Genomic DNA, 27,604 nt, shown 5'->3' on the forward strand with positions numbered 1-27,604 from the left:
GCCTCCAGCTCCTCTGTTAACGGGATGATAACATTAAAAGCTGGTTGATCTGATGCTTGACGTTTAAACTCACCTGGGAGGAATTTACCAGAACAGAAACAGAAACAATAGAAATATCCTGACATATTATGACAACCTGTTCATCCATTTTTCATGTGAAGACAGAAATAATGTGAAGGTTGGAACTATTCAGCAGAGACTCGTAAAAATACATTTTGATCATGAAATCAGCAAATAAAAATGCAGGAAAACGTCCAGAGGAAATGACCGGGTTCTGGTTCTGGGTCCAGATTCTGTCAAATACAGCGGGTCCAGATTAATCATCATTTTTTATTTATCTGGTCTCATAACATGCAGAAAACACCTGCATTTTTATTTTCTTTTAAAAGATAAGAGTCGGAATTTGTTGACGGGGGTTTTACATGGGATTTTACAACAGCGCCCTCATGCGGATATTATATGTAAGTACAACATTTTATGTATGTTGGAAATGCATATTTCCTACATTTATTCAGTTAAAATCCCTTTTCGGTGCATTAAAATCAATATTTTCCTGTCTGAATGTTATTTAATTTATTAACTCCAAACGTAAAATAAAGTAAGGTGAGATATTTGAGGAAAACATGAACTTAAAGTAAAGCATCTTATTTATAAAACGGCTAATAAATGTAAAAAAACAACATGATGAATCGCTCAGCACAGAATCCGTTTTATACATTCTAATTAAATTATGCTGAATTTGTATTATTTGTTGTTGTTTCTTGTGATTAAAATGTTTTTTTCAGCGGTGTGTGATCATTAATAGGATTCTCCGCCCCAGATGTTTAAAACTCTCCTCCTTCTGCCACGTTTTCCCTCCTTTCCAAAGAAAAGAGGCGACACAGGGAAGCTGCCTCGCAATCTGATTGGTCAGCTCAGAGGAGAACCCGCCCCAACACCCGCCTTCTTGTTGTTTCTGGCACTCTGATTGGTCGGACCGAAGTCAGTCACGGTTACCATGGACTTCGGCTTTGCTGATATCCAAGTGAAGAGGAGATTTTTGGGGAACTGGCCGTTTCATCACCAAGAGGCAGAAAAGCCGCAGCTTCAGGCCGGTCACAGAGGGCTTTCTGGCGGGTTGGAGGTACATGTTGTTGCTGCTCAGCAGGAGGCAAACAGCGGGGAACTCAGGAACAAATGGCGCAGAAGAAGAATTCAAAAACTCACAATAAAAGAGGTTGGTTATGTTTTTTTTACTCTGCGCTCGAGACGCGCCTTCAAGCGAAACTCCATTCACTGACTTGGAGATTTTAAGTTTTTTTTTTCTTTTGAAGTGATTACAGAAAAAACAAACATATTAACCTGATGGTGTCCATACACTTATGAATCACGTTATTTCGGCTTTCAGTTCTCCCTTTCAGATGTTTAGATTATTGTTTTTGAGGCTAAAACTACCTCCTAATTAGCGATCAGAATAGCTTAAAAACTTAGAAAATAAATAGAAATATCAAAATGTGTTGATGCCAGTAACCCCGAATTCTTCTGGGTGTTTTATGCTATAGTTTTTCAGTCATAATTTCCATTTTCTGTTTGTTATTTTAACCATAAAGGAGAGTTTCTAAAATGACCAGAGTTTCGAATGGAGTCAGTTTAGGCGCTAAGCTAGCGCCGCTACCAGCTGTGTTTAGACTGCTAACAGAGGCTAAGCTGGATGTTCGCGGGCTCTTCTGCAGGTTGTGTGTTTTTTAAAGGATGTTTTGTGTTAATAATCTGAGTAATGATGCGGGTTGTTTTAATAATGGAGGAAAAAGCAGACGCGGTACTGCTAACGTGTCCGGAGAGGTTGTTGACCCTCAGTCATGTTTGTTAGGACTCGGTGTTTCCTGTGATTCTCTGAAAAGCTTCAGTGCGTCTGAAGGGCTTCCAGAAACACCGAGCCGCTCACTTTAAACATTAAATAATTCAATACTCTGGAAATATTAACCATGCAGGCAGACAGAGATTTGGAGGAGCGGCAAAGGAAAAGGAGGTGGAGTAGCAGAGCTGATGGAGCATCACCTCCGCTGCCTGGATATGGATCTGCTAGCAAGAAACTCACTGACGATGCTTGGGTTATATGAGAGAGAAATAAAGTATTTTTGACTTGAATCAGTGTTTTTGGGGGTCAGTTTTTCCTGAGATGACCCCCTCAGGATGACCCCCTCAGGTTGACCCGCTCAACCTGAGGGGTCAACCTCAGGGGGTCGACCTTCTCAGGTTGACCCCCTCAGGATGACCCCCTCAGGATAACCCCCTCAGGATAACCCCCTCAGGTTGACCCCCTCAGGATGACCCGCTCAGGTTGACCCGCTCAGGTTGACCTCCTCAGGTTGACCTCCTCAGGTTGACCCCCTCAGGATGACCCCCTCAGGTTGACCCCCTCAGGATGACCCGCTCAGGTTGACCCGCTCAGGTTGACCCGCTCAGGTTGACCCCCTCAGGTTGACCCGCTCAGGATGACCTCAGGATGACCCCCTCAGGTTGACCCGCTCAGGATGACCCCCTCAGGTTGACCCCCTCAGGATGACCTCAGGATGACCCCCTCAGGTTGACCCCCTCAGGTTGACCCCCTCAGGATGACCCGCTCAGGTTGACCCCCTCAGGTTGACCCCCTCAGGATGACCCCCTCAGGTTGACCCCCTCAGGATGACCCCCTCAGGATGACCCCCTCAGGTTGGCCCTCTCAGGTTGACCCCCTCAGGATGGCCCCCTCAGGATGACCCCCTCAGGTTGACCTCCTCAGGTTGGCCCCCTCAGGATGGCCCCCTCAGGTTGACCCCCATCAGACTGACTGCTGTTTTCCTCCCTCCTGCTGTCGATGCTAAAAGCTAAAAACAGGCAGGATGTGTTTGAGCTGCAGCTCATCTACATGAGGGGACATCCTGTCACTTCACAGATCTCACCTCCAGAACTTCCAGTCCAGGCTGCATGGCCCAGCGCTGGAGGTCAGAGGTCACACAGGAAGCTGGAGGTGTAGCTGGTTGGTTTCTGTCTTTAGCTTCAGTTATTTTTACTGAGGCTGTAGGTGTTGAAGTTCATCTTAGCTCTGTTGTTTACCAACGTAAATCCGGTACCAGCTGGTACTGTTTTGTACCAGCTGTTTGGTACCAGCTGGTACCGGTTACCTACATAATTAAATATTTTAGTTTTGGGGGTGTGTGTATATTTTTGAACCGACTGAGGATCATTTCCTGTATTTTGCATAAATACCGTGTTCTTTACCTTTGACCCGTTGGGTCGAGTCCAGAACCAGTAAAATGTTCTGGTTCTTTAGCAGAACTGGATTCTTCCTGACTTTTTTTATTTAATATCTTTTCCTTTTGTCTTTATTTTATTTTTATTTTATCTTTTAAAGTTTTATTCATTTTGTCTTTATTTGCTTTCCTTTATTTTAATAAATTGTATTTTCTTTTGTCTTTTTTATTGTTTTCTGTTGTTAAGTGACGGACAGACAGGAGAATCAGAGTCAAGGTCGCTCTGCGGCATCCCAGGCTCTCCTGGAGCGTCTCTGGGTTTTATCAGCTCTAATAATAAACCGGGTCGGGTTCCGGGTCGGGTTCTGATGCTTTGTGATCTCAGAGCTGCTGTTGTTGGAGGAAGAGGAGGAGCTTTCCCCTCTTCATCACCAGCTCTCTGAACTCCAGGTGGCTGGAGGATCTTTGAGGTTCTGGAGTAATATCTGTGTGGTTCTGGTCCGACCCGTTTTGCTCGGTGGGCCATGCAGCGCTGCGCCTCCTCCCAGCCTCCTGTGGAGGAGATCCACGCTGAGGAAGAGGAGGAGGTGTTTCAGGAGACTGGTAGGCCTGGCAGCTGAAGCTGGTTCTGGTTCTGGTTCTGTTGGGTTTTTGTCTGACTGATGGGCTCGTTTAGGAGGCGTTAACGAGGAGCAGGTCGGACCGGTGGAGGAGTCGTCAGCCCGGGAACCCGGTGAGCCTCAGCATGCTCTGGTTCTGGTTCTGGTCTGCTTTTACTTCTAACTGGGCTCCTGTCAGAACTGGTGCTGGTTCTGACCCGTAGGAGTCCAAACGGACAGCTGCTGGTATCAGCTGCAGATATTTCGGTCCTGAGCAGCTGCTCTCTATTCCTGGTCCAACCGGACCGTCAACCCGGAGCAGCCTGGGTTCTGGTCCAGTAGAGGACCGGTTCTGGTCTGTTTCTCTGTGTTCTGGTCAGTGGACCAGAAAGAACCAGTGATAAACGACCACTGGTACCAGTCCAACTGGTTCTTATCAGCAGGTCAGAAGAGAAACCGGATCGGGAGTTTTAAGCATTCTGATTGGCTGTTGGTCTCCATGAGCCCGCCTCCAGACAGCATTTCAACCAGTCCAAACAGGAAACAGGAACTAAGAGCCAAACTGGAACCAGCTGGTCCAGTTAGGTGGAAATGCTGTTTCTATGTTCATGTTTCCAGATCTGATTTCTGTTTGACTCCAGTTCCACCAAAACAACCGGTTCTGGTCCAGAACAAAGAACCGTCTCCATTGGTACTGGGCAGGGTCACATGGACACCAGCAGCCAATCGGAACCTCAGGAATGATTTTTAAACTCCAGTTTAGCCTGAGGTTTTATTCTGAAGCTCCTGAATCTGAGCCACAGCAGGAACCAAGCAGATGGCTTCAGAACCGGGTCAGAACCGAGTTACTGCGGGTTAACAAAGGGTTAAAGATGTTGCTACGTGTTTGGTTGCCATGTTGTGACAGTTTGTTATGAGACAGACGATGATCTGCTGCGTCTGAAGAAATGCACCGCTTCGACCAAAAACGGCCAATCAGAGCCAGGAGGTGGGGCTTAGCGCTGTCAATCATCCTCATGTACTCGCTGCCAAATGTGCTAATGGTGGAGAAACAACTTAACGTTACAGGAAAACCGTTTATCTGTTGTCATCGGAGGCTATGCTAACTAGACATTCACAACATCCTGTGCTAGCTGCAGCGTAAAAGAGACCAAGGGGGAAGTTGATTTACATCGCTAAGACCCGCCTCCTGCCTCTGATTGGTTGTTTCTAGTTGGCACTGGGGGATCTGTTTTCACAGACTCATATCTTTCTGTCACAATATGGTGACAGTTTTAATAAATATGTAAAAATATATATCATAAAAGTTACATAGTGCAGCTTTAAAGCGGTGCTGCAAAAGCAAAGGTGGTGGATTATCATGCAGGGCGTGTTCCTGTGCTGCCTGGATATGTAGCTGTTAGCATGTCAGAGGCCTTTCCAGAGTCGCTGCTAGACTGACTGCTGCTGGAGCTGCTTCCGGCCCGCAGCATCATGGTTTCCCTGGGTTTGAATCTTTCTGCATGTCTGGGCTCTCTGGGTGCTTTAACGACCCAGAGAGCCCAGTTAGTTGGGTTAGGTATAGAGCCCTGTACATTAGTTAGATTGGTTAACTAATGTACAGTTATTGGTTAACCAATCAGAAGCCTGCAAAGCCATGACATCATCATCATCTTCTGGGTTCTGCCAAATGGCCAGAAAGCTTCTTACTGTATTCACTCTTTTCTGTTTGAGGATTTCTCCAAACAGTTTTACATTTTCTGCCTTTTTATCAAACAGAAATAAATCCTGCAGACGTTTCGTCTAATTCAGTCTTTTTCCAGCGGGTATGTAAATATCTGGTCCCAGTTTAAGGTTTACTGGACTTTTATTGCCTCCATTAAGTTTGATCTCCACTGGGTTTCATCTCACAGGTTGACTGTAGAATCTGCTTTCATGGCCTCATTAGAATGAAGTTTGTCTCAGTTTGTGTCTGAACAGGGAGTCAGAAAAACACCTCAGGTTAAAGAATGAAGATGTTTCAGAAATGAGTTTTTTCTGTTTGGGTTTGATTCCCTTTAAAGCTCAGAGAAAATCTGTTGATTCATCAAATGATGGAAAAAATAATCTGTCCAAATATGACTTTTTTTAAGGGTTGGTTTTATGAGTTTTTCAGGCACAGCGTAGCATTTATAGCACAATACAGTAACTATGTAGCCTTCAGTTGTTATGAAAACACTGTAAATAAAATATTACTTAAAATTGGGTCTCTGTCTCTTTAAGAAGCTCCTGCTCTTTCTGAAGCTCCGCCTCCAGGAAGTCGTCCCAACATGGCTCCTCTATTAACCCTTTTACCTCTGAGCAGCAGCTATCATGAGCTCAGCTGGTCCACCAGCGGTTTGCTAATTGCTGCTGGCTAGTCTGAAGGAGCTGAGAGGAGGAGGAGCTGCGCCTCAAAGGCGGGGCTAGGTCCACCCAGGCGTTTCTAGGTCTGTAGATGATAAATCAGCAGGTTTGTGATTGTGTTTGCTGGTGATGTGTGCAGATGGCCGGCCGGCTCCTGTGGAGCATAAGAACGGGAAGCGGGCCGAAGCCGGACCCGGCGCGGCGGACAGCGGTCCGAGGTTCTCCATGTTCACCTGGCTGGTGGTCGTGGCTCTGCTGGGCGTCTGGAGCTCCGTGGCCGTCTTCTACTTCGACATCGTGGACTACGACAGAGTCCTGGGTAAGATGGCCGCCACACGGCGCCGAGCCGCTGCTCTGTGACGTGTCTAACCGCTCTGCTCCTCTGCCTTCATCCCTCCTCCTCTTCCTCTGCATGCAGCGAGGGCGCAGGAGTTTCGTATGAACTTTTCTGAAGTTCTGCAAGGTATGAAAGCGTTTCGCCCCGTTTTCCCTCAGCCTGGTTCCTGCAGGGCTCAGTTAGCAGGTTAGCTTAGCGCTCACGAAGAGGGAACCGCCATCAAACCGAAACGTCTCACCGCGGTTCAGCTGGACTGAAATAAGAGGAACTGAGCGGCTCTGCAGACAGACTGCTCTGCATCAATAAGCCTCAGCTTCCTCTCTGCAGCCTGCAGGTTCTGAGCGGCCCGGTTGACCCGGTTCAGCCCGGTTTAACCTGGTTCTGACTCTGCGGTGGCTGCCGTCTCTCTGAAGGTTCAGGCTGACAGACGACCGCAGTCATCCTCACCACATCCTTCCTCTCTGGATCGTGTTGCTCTTTCATCTCACGACTCTTAAACGGTTTTCGTGTTTCATCACCAGCCGGTCAAACTTCACATCTCACATGGAGGAAACCGTTTCAGACTGCTGAAATATCCATGTTGGTGTTCAGAAAGCTGCAGTTTTATTTCACAGCTTCACAAACTAACAGTCAGTTTCATCCTCAGATCTGTTAGTTTTCACCCTGAAAGTTTCCGGTGAGACGGACTGCGGCGTGAAGAACGTCTGCATCGTCTCTGAGACAAACCGACTTCATGTCGCCTGTTGCAGAGCAGCAGATGGAAATTTATATTCAGCTGGGCTGAAATCATTCATGAATTATTATTATTGAAATAATCAGCTGATTTAGTAATCGGTTAATCGTTAACTGGAGTATAGAGGCTCAAAAAAGTCGACATGCTGAAAAAACGGCAGTCAGAGCAGCAATGAAGCCAAAACTGCAGAAATGAAAACATTTATATTAAAATGTGCTCAAAAACGTCATTTTCTGTAAATATACTCAGAACTTTATAAGTGAGTTTTAGCTTCGCTGGTTCAAACGCTGTAACCGTTTTCTACCCGTTGTTAATAAACAGCCAATCAGAGCCAGGAGGCGGGGCTTAGTGCTGCCTATCATGCGTGTATATGTGCTTCTCCCTCTCCCCTTCTCTCTGCTTGGCTGCAGCTTCTTCCTGATAGCAGTCTGCCAGGAATGCTAAGGCTAGTTAGCATAGCCACTTCAGGCTGATGGAGTCGTCAATGATCTCCTTTAAATCCTTTATTGATCGCAGAATGAGCGGTTAGCGTACATGCTAACTGACCCAGCTGGGATCTTCTGACAGTCAGGAAGTTAAACTGTTTAACCTTCATCCTGACCTCCATCCCACTCTGGAAACTCCTCTTCCTCAGGGAAACTAGCCGCCTACGACACGGATGGAGACGGAGACTTCGACGTGGAGGACGCCAAAGTTCTGCTCGGCAAGTCCATTTCCTCCTTCCTAAACGACTGGTGTGGTTTACATGAAGGCCTGGGTTTTAAACTTTAATCACCTGGTGACCTTTAACCCCTGAGCTCTACCTGTAGAGACTAACAGCACCGGACGCATGAACGTCCTCCAGTGTTGCTGATGGGGTTTGGTTTTTATTGCAGTGAAAGTTGGAGGCTGACTGGAGATTCACCAGTTATTGATAGAAATCAATGAGCTTCGCAGTGAAAAGATGAAATTCATCACTAATATCACGGCTGTGCAAAGGCCTGCATGGTGAATCGTCACCGACGTGAAGGAGATTGTTGTTTTCAGACCATTTTAAATTAACATAATGGTGATAACGGCATCATAATGATGCAGGAACAGATTCTCAAAGATCAATAAACTTTTTAATTTAACATTTTAAACATCCAAAATAGATAAACAACAAAAGGTTTAGTTAAAACAGCATTTTTATCACCCAGGACAAAAACGATAAATCATGCAAATGGAAATTATTGATCTCGTTTTAAATGATCATGTGACTGATTGATTCATTGCGACAGGACCGAGCTCTGATCCTTGTGGAACTCCAAGAGATTTGAATCAAGTTGACCTTTGACATGGATGCACAAAATGAACGTTACGTGAACAGTTTGTGTTTCTGTTTGGTCATGTGACCCCATGCAGGATTACTGGGTGTGTAACTGAAGCAGTGTCAGAGGTCAGAGGTCAAAGGTTAGCTTGACATCGGTCTGAAATGTTCAGCCCCAACTTTAGAGCAGAAATTAAGCGTCTGCGTAGTTTCTGATTGTGCGATGTTTCCTCCTCAGTGTGTCCAGTCCGGCCCGGCCCGGTCCAGTCCGGCTGTACTGAATGGTTTCTGGCCTGGTCCAGTCCGGCTGAACTAAATGGTTTACGGCCCAGTCCGGCCCGGCCCGGCCCGGTCCAGTCCGGCTGAACTGAATGGTTTACGGCCCGGTGTGGTCCGGTCCGGTCCGGCTGAACTGAATGTTTTACGGCCCGGTCCGGCCCGGCCTGGTCCAGTCCGGTTGAACTGAATGGTTTATGGCCCAGTGTGGTCCGGTCCGGTCCGGCTGAACTGAATGGTTTCTGGCCTGGTCCGGTCCGGCTGAACTGAATGGTTTCCGGCCCGGTGGCGTTTAGTTGTTGTCAGATTGAAGCTGTTCTTCTGATCAGAGAATCAGGCAGGAAGAGGTTCTGGAGAGGAAGGTGAAGCGGGTCTGTGGCCAGCAGGGGGCGCTGACGAGACGAGACTGAGAGAAAATGTTGTCCTGATGTTTCTGGATCATCTTTAACTTTCGATCTTTCTCCCTCATTCATCATTTCTTTATTTTTTTCATCATTTCTTTATTTTTTATCCTGGTTTCGTTCCAGTCATCCTTTTCTCCATCCTTCTGTTTTCTTCATCTCCTCCTTATTTCCAGTCCTCCATCTTCCCCTCCATCCCGTTCTCCCTCCTTTTCTCTCCCTCTCTCTCGTCAGGCCTGACCAAAGATGGCGGCCGTAGCGCCAACGCCGAGTCGCTCGAGGAGGTTCTGAACATTTTAGCAGAGGAGGGCTCTGATTGGATCTATGGCTTCTTCACCTTCCTTTATGATGTAGTTTCTCCCCCCGCACAGCGAGGTGAGGAAGAGGAGGAGGAAGGGCGGGAGGCCTCCGCTGATGATGTGGAGGTCAAAGGGGTCATTCTGGACCTGCAGAACCAGTAGAACAGGAAGCAGGTGGTCTGACGGCGTAGAACCAGAACCAACAGGTCTGAGTCGGAGCTCCTGTTCCCACTGCAGGACCGGACTGGGAGGACTGGGTTCTGGACACAGATACAACAAGCAAAGAGAACCGAAGAGGAAGAGATGAAAACTGTTTTTATCTTCATACGAGCTGATTAGAAAGAAAAATAATCAATATTTTAGCTAAAATTAAGTTTGCAACATTTTATGTCATATAGCTGCAGAATGTCACATGATTTATGTCAGATTTTATTAATTAGGGGCATGCCATAGCAATGCATAAGGAGAGCAGTACTGACTTGCGAAGCAAGTCAGTACTGCCTCCATGCATTGCATGGCAGGCACCTATTGTTCTACACCCAATAGAACGTCTCTTTATTTATTTATTTATATATATCTTTATTTTTCTTCCATTACCCGTTAATGCGGCTCGTACCGCTGCATGCTGACCCACAAAAGTGGTATCAAATCGTGCGGCTCGATGCCGGCATTATTGCTATTATTTTTATTGGGGATCGGAGTTAAAATGATTACATAAATTAATAAAAACGAAAAAATTTGAGATTTTGTGTCTCACAGAATCAGTAATCTTTCTCTATGAAACACACACACAGGACTGTTTATGGCTGACTCAAAAACACTTTTTAAATCCCCCTCACAGGCATAAATATCGCCCTATTGGTCTGAAAGTTGGTCATAACATAGATACACATGCCTGCTCATGTACAATGTTTACAAAAATTTGCTAGGGCTTATGCTTTTTGTCAGGGTCCTTCAGACTGACGCCTGGTGTCTCCCAAGTATAGAAACTGTGTCTGAAGAGGATTTTCCCGCTCTTTGGCTCTCACAGCTGCAGGGGATTAATTACCATAGCAACAGAACAGTGTCTGGAACTGCAGCTCCCCAGGACTGCACTGTAGGGTTTACTGGTATTTACAACTGCTTGTGTTTTCAGCATTATACTACTGATTCAAGACTATAACCATTACACATATGTCCCCCCATGTTAAAATCTGACATAAATAAGAATAAATAGTTGATTAAAAGTCTGTGGACAGAAAATAACGTCGCTGCTCCTTTAAGGAACCAGCGGCACAGACGCGGCGCCTGGGTGATGCTACAGATCACAAACCACTCCGTCATAAACTGTTATCAGGTTAATATATAAACTGTTATCCGGGTAATATATTGGGTTTATGAAGAATTTATTTGAATAATTTCAGGATTTAAAAAGACTTTTGTCGTGTTTGTGACCTGTTACACAGGTCAGGTTTTTTTTTGGTTGGAAGCTTGGTCGGAGCAAGGATTGGTCTGCCATGTGTGACGCAAGTAATGACAGAAAACATGCTACTGATGCTCCAATAGCATTCATGCTATTGTTAGCATTTTGGCTCATTTTAGCTTATGCAACATACTAAAATGAGCAAAAATGCTCATACTACCGTACGAGTACAGCTTAAGAAAACATGCTTCTGACTCCCCGCAGGTTATTGACTACACTGAAGCTTTCTTAAGCATGACTGCTAATTTTTACCATCGGAACGCTTTATTAAAAATCCGACGGCCACACTTTGGCATGCCCCTTTAAAATTTCTGCAGGAATTTTCTAGTTGAGCTATTATTATTAAATAAAAAATGATGTATGCAATTTGTTGTTTCGGTACGACAGACTATTAGGACCAGGCTAAGAATTATAATAAGAATATTATAATTTTAGAAAAAAGTCTAAAAATAAAGAGGCGATATTACCAGAAAAGAGTTTTAAAACTCTGAGAAAAAAATAGTTTTAATGGGATGAAAGCTCCGATAATCAAGATCTAACGTGACCAAAGTCGCGTAAAATGAAATTATGACTTTATTCTTGGTTTATTTTGATTTTATTGTCATATTATGAGACTTTATTGTCACAACAAACAAAAAGCTACAAATCAGAAACACGTCTGAGTCAACAGCATCAACACTAAAATCAACATTAAGATCAAATCAACATTTTTCTGTTTTTAAATAAATGCACACGTTGCTGCGTTCTGATTGGTTGACTGCTTGAACGTGATCCGTCTCTTTAAATCGGGTTAGTTTCAGCCGTTAACATCTCTTCCTGCATCGTGTCGGTAAAACCTGCAGAACGATGCAGGTCCTTTCAGTCCCTCACCTGAATGACATCATCAGACGTTTCTATGAGCTGCATGGTTGGTGTGTTTACACTGGGCTTCATGTTTTCTGACCAATAAGGTTAACCTCATTTATTAAGCCTGACACCAGCTGCACCTTGTTGATATTCCTCCCGTGACCTTTAACCTCCCTGAACTTCGCCAGCTGCTGTTTCTTCCTGTTCTCTGAGCTAAAGCCGCAGCTCTCTCCCCTCAGATCAGAGGAAGTTCAGAGGAAGCTCTGAGCGGATGAGAACAGGTACGGTTGGCTGGGTTTGGGTCTGTCTGCAGCGCCGCGCTCACCTGATGCGTGTTTCTGTTTCTGAACTCCGTAGAGGAGGAGGAGGAGAAGAAGAGAGGGAGGCGCAGAGGTAATGTGGAGTTTATTAACGGCGCTCCATGTTGAACCTGACTGCATGTCTGCTGGATCTGATTCAGCTGGAAACGCCTTCAACCTCTGCAACAGTTTAACATTTAGCTTTCACTAAACACCAAACTTTAATGCTTTATTTTTACTTGTTTAACAGTAAACTAACCAATCTTTTATTCCATGATTGTAGAAAAGGGATTGTGAGTCGGCTTGCCGTATTTAACATCCTGGAGTTTGGACTTGTTTTGTTTCTCCTGAGCCACAAAGACAGGATTCAGTTCAGTTTAATGAACGGCTGCACCGAAATCTGCTGAATGGTTTTGGTCCTTAATGAGTTAATGGTGAGTTTACTGGTTACAAAGAGAGGAGTTTTGATTTTCTACCCAACTGGCCGCTAGCTGGGCTGAAAGTGGCCGATTGGTCACCAGTTAGAGCCAGTGGGCTTAGAGTGGCCGATTGGTCACCAATTAGAGCCAGTGGGCTTAGAGCGGCCGATTGGTCACCAGTTAGAGCCAGTGGGGTTGAAAGTGGCCGATTGGTCACCAGTTGGGGCCATGTGGGCTTAGAGTGGCCGATTGGTCACCAGTTAGAGCCAGTGGGCTTAGAGCGGCCGATTGGTCACCAGTTAGAGCCAGTGGGGTTGAAAGTGGCCGATTGGTCACCAGTTGGGGCCATGTGGGCTTAGAGCGGCCGATTGGTCACCAGTTAGAGCCAGTGGGCTTAGAGCGGCCGATTGGTCACCAGTTAGAGCCAGTGGGCTTAGAGCGGCCGATTGGTCACCAGTTAGAGCCAGTGGGCTTAGAGCGGCCGATTGGTCACCAGTTAGAGCCAGTGGGCTTAGAGTGGCCGATTGGTCACCAGTTAGAGCCAGTGGGCTTAGAGCGGCCGATTGGTCACCAGTTAGAGCCAGTGGGCTTAGAGCGGCCGATTGGTCACCAGTTAGAGCCAGTGGGCTTAGAGCGGCCGATTGGTCACCAGTTAGAGCCAGTGGGCTTAGAGTGGCCGATTGGTCACCAGTTAGAGCCAGTGGGCTTAGAGCGGCCGATTGGTCACCAGTTGGGGCCAGTGGGGTTGAAAGTGGCCGATTGGTCACCAGTTGGGGCCATGTGGGCTTAGAGCGGCCGATTGGTCACCAGTTGGGGCAAGTGGGGTTGAAAGTGGCCGATTAGTCACCAGTTGGGGCAAGTGGGGTTGAAAGTGGCCGATTAGTCACCAGTTGGGGCCAGTGGGGTTGAAAGTGGCCGATTGGTCACCAGTTGGGGCCATGTGGGCTTAGAGTGGCCGATTGGTCACCAGTTGGGGCAAGTGGGGTTGAAAGTGGCCGATTAGTCACCAGTTGGGGCCAGTGGGGTTGAAAGTGGCCGATTGGTCACCAGTTGGGGCCATGTGGGCTTAGAGTGGCCGATTGGTCACCAGTTGGGGCCAGTGGGATTTAAAGTGGCCGATTGGTCACCAGTTGGGGCCAGTGGGGTTTAAAGTGGCCGATTGGTCACCAGTTGGGGCCAGTGGGGTTTAAAGTGGCCGATTGGTCACCAGTTGGGGCCAGTGGGGTTGAAAGTGGCCGATTGGTCACCAGTTGGGGCCAGTGGGGTTGAAAGTGGCCGATTAGTCACCAGTTAGAGCCAGTGGGCTTAGAGCGGCCGATTGGTCACCAGTTGGGGCCAGTGGGGTTTAAAGTGTCCGATTGGTCACCAGTTGGGGCCAGTGGGGTTGAAAGTGGCCGATTAGTCACCAGTTGGGGCCAGTGGGGTTGAAAGTGGCCGATTGGTCACCAGTTGGGGCCATGTGGGCTTAGAGTGGCCGATTGGTCACCAGTTGGTGCCAGTGGGCTGAAAGTGGCTGATTCTGGTCGTCGGCTGATTTCTTGATTGATTGCTATCAGGAAATATTCATGATGGTTCTTGATCTGCAGGGAGTTCCTGTCATGCATTAATCGCTTGGTTTCGTTGTTTTGCCGCTTGGTATGTTTAATCATGAGCTGTTCCTGCTGAAAGCAGAACGGTTAACGTTTTGATTTGTTGTTAATCTTTGGATATAAGATGGTTAGCTCCCAGAATGCCTTTCACTCACCTTCGGTTTGGGCTTGTTTGGAATGCAGAGGTTCACTGATGCTCGCCTTGGGTGGCCTGTGCTCCGCATGAGAGGAAATGTAGATGATCTCAGCAGTTTGACGAGCTGTTTCTGCTCTCAGCATCAGGAGAGACTTCAGGAGAGGCTGAAACGAACCAAACCAAAGGTACTAAAATCTACTGCTTCCTAGAAACCAGAGTGAAAATGTTGATGCTTGGCTTTCATTAACTGTAATGGATGATTTCCATGAAACAATTAGCATCACTAATTGATCCTAATTGTTGCACACTAGCAGGTTAAAGATCATGACAGAAACAGTCAACTGTTTGAAAGGGTTGAAGGACAAGGTTATGGGACAATGTCTTCTAGGCAGATGAGACCAAAGTAGAGATGATTCCTCCAACAGGCTGAATATCTTAACATTAAGGTTTGAACTCCTGACACTCAGCATCCAGTCCTTAGTGATATGGGCATGGTTATGTTGTGATGACAATAGACACCTTTAGTATCATGTCTGTTTCTAGTCAGTAAAACAAACAAAAAGATGTCACTGAAGTTCATGTTAGTTTTCAGTTGAAACCATAAATACTAACGTGTCTCTCAGATCCTCCTTGCTGTGTCTGTGGAAGATTATCTTTTCTAACCGGTCGGCTGAAATCTTTCAGCTCAGACTTCAGGTCCTCCGGTCCGAGGCGTCAAGGTGCGCTCGGCTCTGAGGGAGGAGCTCAGGCTGATCCACGAGAAGATGGAGGCCAAGAGGATCGCTCGCATCGCACTAGCCGAGATCTGGGCGCTCCTGGCTGAGGAGGAGCAGGAGAGGGAGGCGGCTTGGGCACAGAAGATGAAGGACCTGGAAGCAGCTCAGGAACAACTGAGAGATGAGAGGAGGATTGAAGGGGAAAGAGTGGAGAGGGAAAGGGTGGAGAGGGAGAGACTGGAGCAGGAAATGGTGGAGAAGGAAAGGGCGGAGAAGGAGAGACTGGATAAGGAAAATCTGGAGAGGGAGAGACTGGAGAAGGAAAATCTGGAGAGGGAGAGACTGGAGAAGGAAAATCTGGAGAGGGAGAGACTAGCGAGGGAAAAGCTGGAGAGGGAGAGACTGGAGAAGGAGAGACTAGCAAGGGAGAAGGTGGAGAAGGAGAGACTGGAGAAGGAAAGGCTGGAGAAGGAGAGACTAGCGAGAGAAAGGGAAGAGAAGGAGAGACTGGAGAAGGAAAATCTGGAGAGGGAGAGACTGGAGAAGGAGAGACTAGCGAGGGAAAGGGCGGAGAAGGAGAGACTAGCGAAAGAAAGGGCGGAGAAGGAGAGACTAGAGAGGGAAAGGGCGGAGAAGGAGAGACTAGAGAGGGAAAGGGCGGAGAAGGAGAGACTAGAGAGGGAAAGGGCGGAGAAGGAGAGACTAGCGAGGGAAAGGGCGGAGAAGGAGAGACTAGAGAGGGAAAGGGCGGAGAAGGAGAGACTAGAGAGGGAAAGGGCGGAGAAGGAGAGACTAGCGAGGGAAAGGGCGGAGAAGGAGAGACTAGCGAGGGAAAGGGCGGAGAAGGAGAGACTAGCGAGGGAAAGGGCGGAGAAGGAGAGACTAGAGAGGGAAAGGGCGGCTAAAGAAGAGAGGGATCGACAGAGGGCAGAAAAAGAGAGGAGCGAGAAGGAGCGCCTCATCAAGGAGAGGGAAAGATTAAGCCAAGAGAGAGCAGAGAAGGAAAGATTAGAGGAGAGACTCCAAAAAGAAAGGGTCGTTAAGGAGAAAGCAGAGAAAGAAAGAAAGGAGAGAGAGAGAATCGCCAAACAGAAGGAGCAACTAGAAATAGAAAAAACCGACAAAGAGAAATCTGAAAAAGAACAATTGGACAAGGACAAGGCCGAAAAAGAAAGACTGGAGGGGATCGCTAAAGAAAGGGAAAGAATGACCAAAGAAAAATCTGAAAAGGAAAAGATAGACAGAGCGACTAAAGAGAAGGAAGAGAGGATTGCTAGAGAAAGAGCTAGATTGGCTCAGGAGAAGGAGAGATCAGAGAAAGACCTGGCAGTGAGGAAGGAGAGGGAACAGATGATGAAGGAAAGAGAGAAGCAGGAGAGGGACAAGTTGGAGAAACAAAGGCTATCCAGACAGAAGGAACTGATGGAGAGACAGCGGCTGGCTAGAGAGAAGGCCCTCCAGGAGAAGATGGAGAGAGAGAGGCTGGCCAAGGAGAAGCAACGAAATGCCACAAAGAACGACGTGAAGAGACGAGACCTTCCAGAGAGGAAGCACAATGCTTCCCAAGCTTTAGCTCCAGCAGCCATCAGGAGGGAGAAGACGGTTGCTGATGGGACTAGAAACTGACTGATGAATGGACGGTGCTCCAGCTCTATAGTCCTGAGCAACAGATGAACTCCTGGTTTAAAAACCAGGTTTATCTGGTTGGGTTTGTTTGGACACATGCAGGTGTTGTACCTGTTGGGATATTGGAGCCAAATTCAGTTTGGTCTCTATAGGTTGGCCCAAATATACGAGCCGAGGGGTGACAGGTGGTAGGCAGGTGTTGAACCCAAAAGGACGCACGTTTTTGACCGCTGTGGCTGAGTCCGTGTAAATACTGTTGCTGTGTACTTCAGAGTTATTGGGTTTTGTGCATTAACTGTCTTGTCAGAGTTGAATAAACTGGTGAACCTGAAATCCAAGACGATCCTTGGTACTGACTTTTACGTGCCACAAGAGGAACAATGTTTGCCGCTTAGTGCGTCACAGCAAAGCAGCTATGGATCAATACTTCACTAGTACACTGGTTAGTACAGGGGATGACACCTCTGTATGCAACCTTTAGCAAGGTGATTCAGATACTTTTATTTTGACAGATAAGTGAAGATTTCAAAATGTCATTGGGCTGTCACTCTGGACAAGTCTCCAGTCCGTTACGGACACCCAATCATGCACACGCAGAGCTAAAGGAAACACATTTTGGGCCGTGGGAGCCAGAGTACCTGGACAGAACCTCCGTATCCACAGGGAGTCGTACACAAAGGTCCGCAGGTCGGGATTCAAACCCAGTCAACCGTTCTACCATCAGCCCCACCGTGGTGTTTGGTTCATCAGCTGGTCCTCCATGTAGATACTCCTAGCCACTGTATTGGTCTTCATAGTTGTGTGTTTTGGATGATGAATCATAAAAGTCATCACAGCATATAATTTGATTAAATTCTGTATTTTTTTCCTAAAAACCTTTACAGACCTTCCCAGATTGCTGTTCTGATCCCAGTTTGGGCCAATTGAAGAATGAGAGATTTTGATATTAATTACCAAAGAAAAACAAGTTGAATCTTTGGATCTCAGACGTTAAGAAACGTATCCAACTTCTGAAAACGTTGACCCATGGTTGGAACAAAGTACCCAAAAAATGTTGCATAAAACCAGTGGTAGGAACTGCTAACTAAAGGTAGCAGTGCTAACCCTAAAGCGGTAGCATAGCGCTAAGGCACTACACTAACACGGTATGTAGTGGGAGCTAATGGGCCAGGCAGGGGGCGCTATAACCACAGACTCTGCATCAGAAGCTCCACCGCCGGTTCAAACATTCAACTTGTAATCATGGCAACTTTTGTCAGCTTTATGTCTTTAAACAATCAATAAAAAGCATCTTAACTGTGTATGTAGAACCACTGAAACTAGAATATACCACAGGAAGAAACTTTAGTTTGTTATAAACTTTATTAATATAAAGATTTGACCTCATGTTTATGCGTGTGGTTGTTTGTTAGGATTGTTTTGGTTTAAGTTCATTTCTGTTTTACCTTCTTAAATATGTTTTATTCTTAAATGTTTTGAGCTTGTAGAGAAAATGTTTGGGGTTCAGTTCCTGGTCCTCTGGGTTCCTCCTCCTGGTGACGTCTGCCTGTAAACCACATCAGTCAGAATCTGCAGCTTTCTGTTCTGTTTTCATGCATTTCATGTCTGTACTTTAATAAAACGGTGAAAATGTTTTGGCTTCAGTTGAAGCTCCTTTTTCCATTTATTTAAACAACACTTTTCCCAAAAGGAAGGTTCTCCAGTAGCAGTCTGTCTACCTAATCTGAAGATCCCTCTGACTGGAGACTTGCCTGACGTTTAGTATCCAGGCGTCAGAGATGATGATCCACACATCCTGGATGACATCATCATCACCGTCTGGCAGAGCGGTTAGAAAGATGTTGGAGTAGGGGATATGATGGATGGAAGAGATAGTTTGAACTTCCTCCATTTCTCCAACAGAGATTTGGGGTCAAAGGTCATGTATTATTTGAGATATTCTAATCAGCTGCTAAGTTATAAAAATTACACCAAAAAAAAGTTTTTTTTCTTTTTGTAATAAAGGTCAAATTGCAGAATTTATCCATTCCCATTGTTGGATAACCAACCTGAAGGGGGCGCTGCTCACAGGTCCTGGAGCCTGTAAAAGTATTCACACCCCAAACCTCAGTGGGTTTTATTGGGTCTGATGGCCGCCTGCTGTGTCCCAAATGTTCTTTACCTTCAGAACCAACCAGCCAGCTTCCTGGTTGGTTCTGATGGGTTGGTTCTGATGGGGAACCGACCCATCAGTACCGGATCATACTGTATGGTTCTGATGGGGAACCAGCTTCCTGGGTGGTTCTGATGGGGAACCAGCTTCCTGGGTGGTTCTGATGGAGAACCAGCTTCCTGGGTGGTTCTGATGGGGAACCAGCTTCCTGGGTGGTTCTGATGGGGAACCAGCTTCCTGGGTGGTTCTGATGGGGAACCAGCTTCCTGGGTGGTTCTGATGGAGAACCAGCTTCCTGGGTGGTTCTGATGGGGAACCAGCTTCCTGGGTGGTTCCGATGGGGAACCAGCTTCCTGGTCGGTTCTGACGGGTTGGGTCCGATGGGGAACCAGCTTCCTGGGTGGTTCCGATGGGGAACCAGCTTCCTGGTCGGTTCTGACGGGTTGGGTCCGATGGGGAACCAGCTTCCTGGGTGGTTCTGATGGGGAACCAGCTTCCTGGGTGGTTCCGATGGGGAACCAGCTTCCTGGTCGGTTCTGACGGGTCGGTTCCGATGGGGAACCAGCTTCCTGGGTGGTTCTGAAGGCGAACCAGCTTCCTGGGTGGTTCTGATGGGGAACCAGCTTCCTGGTCGGTTCTGATGGGGAACCAGCTTCCTGGTCGGTTCTGATGGGGAACCAGCTTCCTGGTCGGTTCTGACGGGTTGGGTCCGATGGGAAACCAGCTTCCTGGTCGGTTCTGATGGGGAACCAGCTTCCTGGGTGGTTCTGATGGGGAACCAGCTTCCTGGGTGGTTCTGATGGGGAACCAGCTTCCTGGGTGGTTCTGATGGGGAACCAGCTTCCTGGGTGGTTCTGATGGGGAACCAGCTTCCTGGTCGGTTCCGATGGGGAACCAGCTTCCTGGGTCATTGGGTCCGATTTAAACGCCGCCTTTGGGTTGCCAACAGGGCTGGGAGCAGTGCTGAAGGGGGGGGATCACCTGAGGAGAAAACAGGTGAGTTCTGATGGGATCGTTTAGCTGGCTGTTAGTGGCCACTTTATTAGGTACACCTCCGCTCTGGATTGCTCCACCAATCAGATGGGAGTTCAACCTGAGCGCCAGAATCAGAACTAAAGAGGATTTAAGGGACTCTGATCGCAGAATAAACAAGCTGCTGATGTGTTTTTGTTGTTAGAAAAGACCAGTAAGCCTGAGGTGGAAACGCCGACCCAGAGAGCTCCAGAACCGGAGGAGGACGGTCCTGCAGCGGAGGAGACGTCAGGTGGGACATGGACACCTGTCCTCTCTCTGCAGCAGCAGGGTCAGAGGATTACACCTGAAATCTGCCCAACAATCAGGATTATTTAGCAGAAATATATCTCATGTTTATGACTCACCTGCTGCCTGTTGGCATGACGACGGTAACGCTGTGTGTCTGCTGCAGTCCCTGGATCTCAGGACGTGGAGTCTGAAATCCAAGGTTGGTCCCGCTGAGCTGCATGTGAGGGATGAATAACTCGGTTAGCGTCTGGCGCCGGTCCAGCTGCAGCTGTGACTCAGAACCGGTGGAAAGAATGCTAAACAGAACCAGGTTCTGCTGCTAACATGCACCGGATCATACTTTTAGTAGTGCTGGGCTCCGCTAACAGTTGGCAGCATGAACATTAGCTCCACCATGGCAAAGCTCTATGCACACATGGCATTTAGTAAAAACTACAGCTCAGTACAAGTGGTACGTAGCTGAAGCTAATGCTAATGCCCTATATCTGCATTGTATTAGCAGAAATCAATGCTAATAGGCTAGACATGCATGGTGTTTAGCTGAAGCTAATGCTAAAGTTCTCAATTCAATCATGTTCTGACCCGCCATGTGTTGTGAGGAGGCTAACAGTTTAGTAAAGGTAATTTAGGGGAGGCTAAGATCACCAATCGTCTTCAAAATAAAAGAGCTGTAGTAGCAAACAAAACATTAGCTGTGCTAACAGCATTAGCTCATTAGTGAAAGCATGGCTACCACTGCATGACAGACTGATCCGCTCTGTGCTGCAGATCAAAACGTTTCTTTCCACCCTTAGCCTTTAGCATCACTGGCTAATTCGTTAGCACTGCTTAGCTTCATGTTAGCCGTCTTTAGGACACTCTTCCTCCTTTCTTCTTCTCCTCCCGCCTGTGATCCAGTCAGTCTCTGATCCAGCCGGTCCATTACCGGCTCGGCTGCATGTATCGGACCTCTTCCAGAACCGGGCCGGGCCAGAGATCCGGGTTCGGTCAGCAGTCTGACCGTTGTTGTTTCCTCTGCAGCTGCCGTTCCTCTGCCGCCGCTGGACGACAGCCATTTTGTTCCAGGTGAGTCAGCAGCTTCCTGTTTCCTGTCCAGAGTGTGGACCTTTATGAACCTGCTGTTTGTTCTGCAGACGACCCGACAGAACCCGGAGAGCGCTACGGTCAGTACCAGAACCAGAGCCAGGCCCGGTCCTGTCAGGTTCTAATCAGTCTGTGTTTGTTCCAGAGGAGGAGCCCGGCTCCATCGACACCACAGGAGGTGAGCCCCTCCCCCACCTGCTGCTGATCATTCAGTGGTTCTGATTCTGACCTTCTCTGTTTCCTGGTCCAGTTCTGGTGGAGGAGAGCCAGCCGGAGGAGACTGAGGGTGAGACCCGGTTCTGGTTCTGGTCACAGTTAGACTGCTTGTTGTGTTTGCCGCCCCCTAGAGGCCAACCGCCTCATTACTGATGAGAAACTAAATCTGAAGCCAACCAGCACTGAAGGGGTCAACAGTTTTACTTTAAATTAAATAATAACATGATTTAATAATCATTTAAAGGTATTAAAGTTTTTATTGTAATTTTTTACATGTATGTGTTTCATTTATCTCGTTCACATTTCCTTGGTGAAGCCGTAACACTGAGTTCTGCTGCTGTTCTGCAGGGGAATCGGGTCGGTACCAGACCAGCTCCACACTCTCAGCGGAAGCAGGTGGGAAATGAACGACATTAATGATAAAATCATCCGTTTGTGGTTTCGGTTCAGTCGGTGACGGGTTTCTGATTCACAGAAGCAGAGGAGCCTCCTAAAGCAGAGCCAGAACCAGAACCCCGGACTGGGTCGACCCAACCCACAGGGAGCAGGCAGGAAGCCGACGGTGAGAACTCGCTGCCGGTTTAAGACTTTTGCACAAAGACGACCACGACCGGCTCTACTGTTAGGATGAAGTCCAGTTTGTGTGTTTGACCTTTGACCTCTGGTTTGGTTCTGTGGGTCAGCAGCAGCAGAGGAAGCAGCCGAGGAGCAGAAGGAAAAAGGTACAAATAAAAACATTTCATCTTCTTCTGTGGTTTTATTTCATCTCCTGCGTCGTTCTGTTGGTCCTCCAGCGAAGAAGAAGAAACTCAAACTGCTGAACAAGATCGATAAAAGCATCAAATCAGAGATCGATGCGGCGGAGAGGCTGAGGAGGAAGGTAGAGGAAACGACCCGGGGACACTTCCTCTTCCTCTGATCAGCTGACCTTCATCCTCCTCCTCTTCCTCCTCAGGGGAACCTGGACGTGGCCCTGAAGGCGTTCGATTCCCTGGTCCAGCAGCATCCTCTGAGCCCGCGCGCTCGCTACGGGAAGGCCCAGGTAGGAGGGGCGGCGCCGGGCCGCACGCGGTCCGGTCCGGTCCGGTTCTGGTCCGTAACGCGGTGTCGTCCCGGCAGGTGCAGGACGACCTGGCGGAGAAGCTGCGCAGCAACGACCTGCTGCAGAGCGCCATCAACACCTACGGAGAGGCTGCAGAGCTGCCCGGCGTGACCTCTGACCTGCTGAGGGCGGCGCTGAGGAGACGGGCCGAGAGGCAGCAGTTCCTGGGTAACGACACCGACACAACCGGGTCGGAGCAGAACCGGGACCGGGTCGGACTGGGACTGGGTTGGACTGGGTCAGACCGGGTCGGAGCAGGACCGGGTCGGAGCAGAACCGGGACTGGATCAGACCAGAACCGGGACTGGGTCAGAGCAGAACCGGGTCGGACCAGAACCGGGTCAGATCAGGACTGGGTTGGACCGGGTCAGAGCAGAACCCAGATCGGGTCAGAGCAGAACCGGGTCAGAGCAGAACCGAGTCAGAGCAGAACCCAGACCGGGTCAGAGCAGGACCAGGACTGGATCAGACCGGAACCGGGTCAGAGCAGAACCAGGACAGGGTTGGACCGGGTCAGATCAGAACCGGAACTGGGTCAAAGCAGAACCAGAACCGTGTCAGAGCAGAACCGGGTCAGAGCAGAACCGAGTCAGAGCAGAACCCAGACCGGGTCAGAGCAGAACCAGGACAGGGTTGGACCGGGTCAGATCAGAACCGGAACTGGGTCAAAGCAGAACCAGAACCGTGTCAGAGCAGAACCGGGTCAGAGCAGAACCGAGTCAGAGCAGAACCCAGACCGGGTCAGAGCAGAACCAGAACCGGGTCAGAGCAGAACCGGGCCAGAGCAGAACCGGGTCAGAGCAGAACCAGAACCGGGTCAGAGCAGAACCAGAACCGGGTCAGAGCAGAACCCAGACCGGGTCAGAGCAGAACCGAGTCAGAGCAGAACCAGAACCGGGTCAGAGCAGAACCCAGACCGGGTCAGAGCAGAACCGAGTCAGAGCAGAACCCAGACCGGGTCAGAGCAGAACCAGAACCGGGTCAGAGCAGAACCGGGTCAGAGCAGAACCGAGTCAGAGCAGAACCCAGACCGGGTCAGAGCAGAACCAGAACCGGGTCAGAGCAGAACCGGGCCAGAGCAGAACCGGGTCAGAGCAGAACCAGAACCGGGTCAGAGCAGAACCGGGTCAGAGCAGAACCGGGTCAGAGCAGAACCAGAACCGGGTCAGAGCAGAACCCAGACCGGGTCAGAGCAGAACCGAGTCAGAGCAGAACCAGAACCGGGTCAGAGCAGAACCCAGACCGGGTCAGAGCAGAACCAGAACCGGGTCAGAGCAGAACCGGGCCAGAGCAGAACCGGGTCAGAGCAGAACCAGAACCGGGTCAGAGCAGAACCGGGTCAGAGCAGAACCGGGTCAGAGCAGAACCAGAACCGGGTCAGAGCAGAACCCAGACCGGGTCAGAGCAGAACCGGGTCAGAGCAGAACCCAGACCGGGTCAGAGCAGAACCGAGTCAGAGCAGAACCAGAACCGGGTCAGAGCAGAACCCAGACCGGGTCAGAGCAGAACCGAGTCAGAGCAGAACCCAGACCGGGTCAGAGCAGAACCGGGTCAGAGCAGAACCGGGTCAGAGCAGAACCGGGTCAGAGCAGAACCCAGACCGGGTCAGAGCAGAACCAGAACCGGGCCAGAGCAGAACCGGGTCAGAGCAGAACCAGAACCGGGTCAGAGCAGAACCGGGTCAGAGCAGAACCGGGTCAGAGCAGAACCAGAACCGGGTCAGAGCAGAACCCAGACCGGGTCAGAGCAGAACCGAGTCAGAGCAGAACCAGAACCGGGTCAGAGCAGAACCCAGACCGGGTCAGAGCAGAACCAGAACCGGGTCAGAGCAGAACCGGGCCAGAGCAGAACCGGGTCAGAGCAGAACCAGAACCGGGTCAGAGCAGAACCGGGTCAGAGCAGAACCGGGTCAGAGCAGAACCAGAACCGGGTCAGAGCAGAACCCAGACCGGGTCAGAGCAGAACCGGGTCAGAGCAGAACCCAGACCGGGTCAGAGCAGAACCGAGTCAGAGCAGAACCAGAACCGGGTCAGAGCAGAACCCAGACCGGGTCAGAGCAGAACCGAGTCAGAGCAGAACCCAGACCGGGTCAGAGCAGAACCGGGTCAGAGCAGAACCGAGTCAGAGCAGAACCCAGACCGGGTCAGAGCAGAACCGGGTCAGAGCAGAACCGGGTCAGAGCAGAACCAGAACCGGGTCAGAGCAGAACCGGGCTCCACATGCTGAGTTCCTCTGGATCTTCCTGGGTTTCATCAGGATTCACTGGATTCCAGTTTAATTTATTTTTCTGATTTATTTGGATAAAGTTTGAGATTTTATCTGGTTTTATTTTTGATTAAATGTTAAAATCAGGAAGTCGAATCGACACAAAATGAATTCAAACCCATTTTGACCTGCATGTTGAGGCCGGGCCCTGGGGTCAAAGGTCATGTTGCGCTGCTCCCAGGTCGGATGCGGGGGTCGCTGGCGACGCTGCAGAAACTCGTCGACGTTTTCCCCGACGACGTCGGCCTGAGGAACGACCTGGGCGTCGCCCACCTGTTGCTAGGCGACAACAAGGGAGCGAAGAAGGTTTACGAAGAGGTGCGCCGGTCCGCTCAGACGCCCGCCTTCCGGGTCTGAAGCTCGCTGCTGATTGGCTGCGTGTCCTTTGCCCCGCCCACCAGGTCCTCGCCGTTGCCCCTAGCAACGGGTTTGCCAAGGTTCACTACGGCTTCATCCTGAAGGCGGAAAACAAGATCGCAGAGAGCATCCCGTACCTCAGGGTGGGTCAGGCCTCACTGCAGTATTGATTATTGATTATTGATGATGACCATCGCCCCTCCCCACCCCGTTTCTGCAGGAAGGCTTGGAGTCCGGCGAGCCGGGAACCGACGACGGCAGGTTTTACTTCCACCTGGGAGACGCTCTGCAGCGAGTCGGAGACGACAGCGTGAGTGGCTGGAGAAACGGATCAATATCGGTTATCGATCAGGAAATATTACATCAGTTATCAGCTTATAGTGTTAAACTCTGCGTCATGAACACTGAATGAATGTTGCTCATGTTTTCATTTAACATACATTTTATTAAATTAGTCAAAAAAAAGTCACATTTGTTCCTCAGAACAAAAAATGTAAACTTTTCTGTTGATGCGATTCTTTAAACGATGGTGTAATTTCCATGTTTGTCCACCAGGTGGCGGTGTTTCCCCCATAACGCTCTGCACATTTCCGGGTTTCCTTCCTCCTGAAATAAACGTCACTATTTATGTTTATTAATAACATTTGATGTGTTTTAGAAAAGTTTTTATTGGTTTTTAAAGGAGTTTAAAGAAAAAAGTGGAGTTATGTAACAGAGATGATCTAAAATCCTCAAAAATATATTATTTCTAATCTATTTGGAATTTATTGGATGTTACTGGTTTGCACTGGAATCTATTTGGATTTTATTAAAATATTGTTTAATTTTATTTAGATTCTTAATTATTTTATATCTGGGTTGTAATATTTTGCGTTTTTTTGGATTTTAAAAGTTAGACGTATGCAGTTCTGTGAGCGCACCACAAGGTGGCGCTTTCTGATTCATTCATTCATCCATGGATTGGATGAAGGGACATGAACACATGAACTGGGTCAGAACCGAATGTTTAAAGTTCGGTTGAGCTGAAAGCAGCCAGGCTGGTCTGGTCCAATCAGGACTCAGGATTGGTCCCTCTGTTGGTTCTGAACGACCCGGTGTGTCTGCAGGCGTACCGGTGGTACGAGCGGGGTCACCAGCGAGGGCACTTCGCCTCCGTGTGGCAGCGCTCGCTCTACAACGTGGAGGGACTGAAGGCTCAGCCCTGGTGGACGCCGCAGGAGACGGGATACACCGACCTGGTCCGGGTAGGTCGCCGTGACGACGCGTCCTGGACCGCTCGGGCCCGGTTCTGATCGGGACGCTGGTCTGTCCAGATGCTGGAGCGGAACTGGAAGACGATCCGGGACGAAGCGCTGGCGGTGATGGACCGCAGCCGGGGCCGCTTCCTTCCTGAGGAGGAGAACCTGAGGGAGAAAGGAGAGTGGGGCCAGTACACGCTGTGGCAGCAAGGTGCTGACCCGGTAACCAGAACCGACCCAGAACCGCCGGTCGGACCCGGGCTAACTGATGTTGATCCGTGTCTCCAGGGAAACGGGTGGGAAGCGCCTGCCAGGGCGTCCCGAAGACCTGCGCCCTGATGGAGCGGTTCCCTGAAACGACGGGCTGCAAGAGAGGACAGGTACCCGACCAGAACCAGAACCTCTGTTCCCTACAACCAATCATCCTGTTTGGTGTCCTAGTTTTAACTGAGATTATTAGAAGCAAAGCAGTTTTATTTACCTTTTCCTGACTTCCTGTCTGCGTTTTGTCCCTCCTGACTTCCTGTCGCCGGCGGCCTAGATAAAGTTCTCGGTGATGCAGCCTGGGACTCACGTCTGGCCTCACACCGGACCCACCAACTGCAGGCTGCGGATGCACCTGGGCCTCGTCATCCCGGCGCCGGGCTGCAGGATCCGCTGCACCAACCAGACCAGGTGAGCTGCTGGAATCGCCGAGCCAAAGTTTAAACCACTTCCTGTGACATCACCGTCCACTTCCTGTTGGCAGGGAGTGGGAGGAGGGGAAGGTGCTGATCTTCGACGACTCCTTTGAGCACGAGGTGTGGCAGGAGGCCGACGGCTACCGGCTGATCTTCATCGTGGACGTGTGGCACCCGGAGCTGAGCCAGTACCAGCGCCAGACGCTCAGCCCCATTTAGGACCGGTTCCGCCCACCCGGTTCCGCCCACCCGGTTCCGTGGACCCCACGGTTTGAGTCGTGAAGGAGCGGCCTGACCGATGGACTCAGACTGATGAATGTTTTAAACTACTGACTGGACGTTAAGCCGGACGGCTCGGTACTTTCTGGGCCCGGTTCTGATCGGGTCGGGTTCTGGTGTTCCGTCGTGATCGTGGATCCATTCACTTCCTTTAATAATGAACCAGAACCACCTCCTTCTCTCCATCCCTGTCTGTGAATTACTGAAACACTACAGCTGCAGGAAGCTCTGGACCTTCACAATAAAAGCCTGCATCATGTTTTAATTGCTGTCAAAAAAACTTTCCTCCGCCTGTTTCCTCTTGATCAGCTTTTTTTTTTTTGCACATTTACTTTGCAATACAAGATGTTAAAAAAGATGATTAATA

At 49.0% G+C, this 27,604-nt stretch overlaps 1 protein-coding gene across 14 annotated transcripts; it reads left to right on the plus strand.

Annotated features, from left to right (window-relative positions):
- Positions 1 to 696: 696 nt before the first annotated feature.
- On the plus strand, positions 697 to 27,502 carry unm_hu7910 (un-named hu7910). 14 transcript variants are annotated; one of them, XM_081601627.1, is made up of 28 exons: positions 3,613 to 3,815; positions 3,889 to 3,945; positions 6,315 to 6,494; positions 6,594 to 6,638; positions 7,880 to 7,948; positions 12,057 to 12,098; positions 12,175 to 12,210; positions 14,401 to 14,445; positions 19,932 to 20,018; positions 20,181 to 20,216; positions 21,038 to 21,082; positions 21,151 to 21,180; positions 21,246 to 21,278; positions 21,351 to 21,386; positions 21,665 to 21,712; positions 21,792 to 21,878; positions 22,000 to 22,038; positions 22,111 to 22,196; positions 22,272 to 22,358; positions 22,436 to 22,586; positions 24,865 to 25,001; positions 25,085 to 25,183; positions 25,261 to 25,350; positions 26,147 to 26,284; positions 26,354 to 26,489; positions 26,567 to 26,658; positions 26,820 to 26,953; positions 27,027 to 27,502. In XM_081601627.1, the coding sequence occupies exons 1-28, from the start codon at positions 3,737 to 3,739 to the stop codon at positions 27,175 to 27,177; spliced, it is 2,295 nt and encodes a 764-aa protein (XP_081457753.1). In that variant the 5' UTR covers positions 3,613 to 3,736; the 3' UTR covers positions 27,178 to 27,502. The 14 variants fall into 14 exon arrangements, with proteins under 14 accessions (XP_017157291.1, XP_081457760.1, XP_081457762.1 ...); XM_081601632.1 differs by lacking the exon at positions 6,594 to 6,638; XM_017301813.2 differs by lacking the exons at positions 12,057 to 12,098; positions 12,175 to 12,210; positions 14,401 to 14,445 and adding an exon at positions 9,445 to 9,585.
- The last annotated feature ends 102 nt before the right edge of the window (positions 27,503 to 27,604 follow it).

This window comes from Poecilia reticulata, chromosome 20 (assembly GCF_904066995.2).
Source record: "Poecilia reticulata chromosome 20, P_reticulata-male-v2, whole genome shotgun sequence".
NCBI lineage: Eukaryota > Metazoa > Chordata > Actinopteri > Cyprinodontiformes > Poeciliidae > Poecilia > Poecilia reticulata.

Coding starts and splice junctions, on each gene's coding strand:
- unm_hu7910 (XM_017301813.2), top strand. CDS start 3,737: ATGCAGCGCTGCGCCTCCTCCCAGCCTCCTGTGGAGGAGATCCACGCT. Junction 3,946..6,314: donor GTCGTCAGCCCGGGAACCCG/GTGAGCCTCAGC, acceptor TGATGTGTGCAG/ATGGCCGGCCGGCTCCTGTG. Junction 22,039..22,110: donor CGAGGAGCAGAAGGAAAAAG/GTACAAATAAAA, acceptor TTGGTCCTCCAG/CGAAGAAGAAGAAACTCAAA.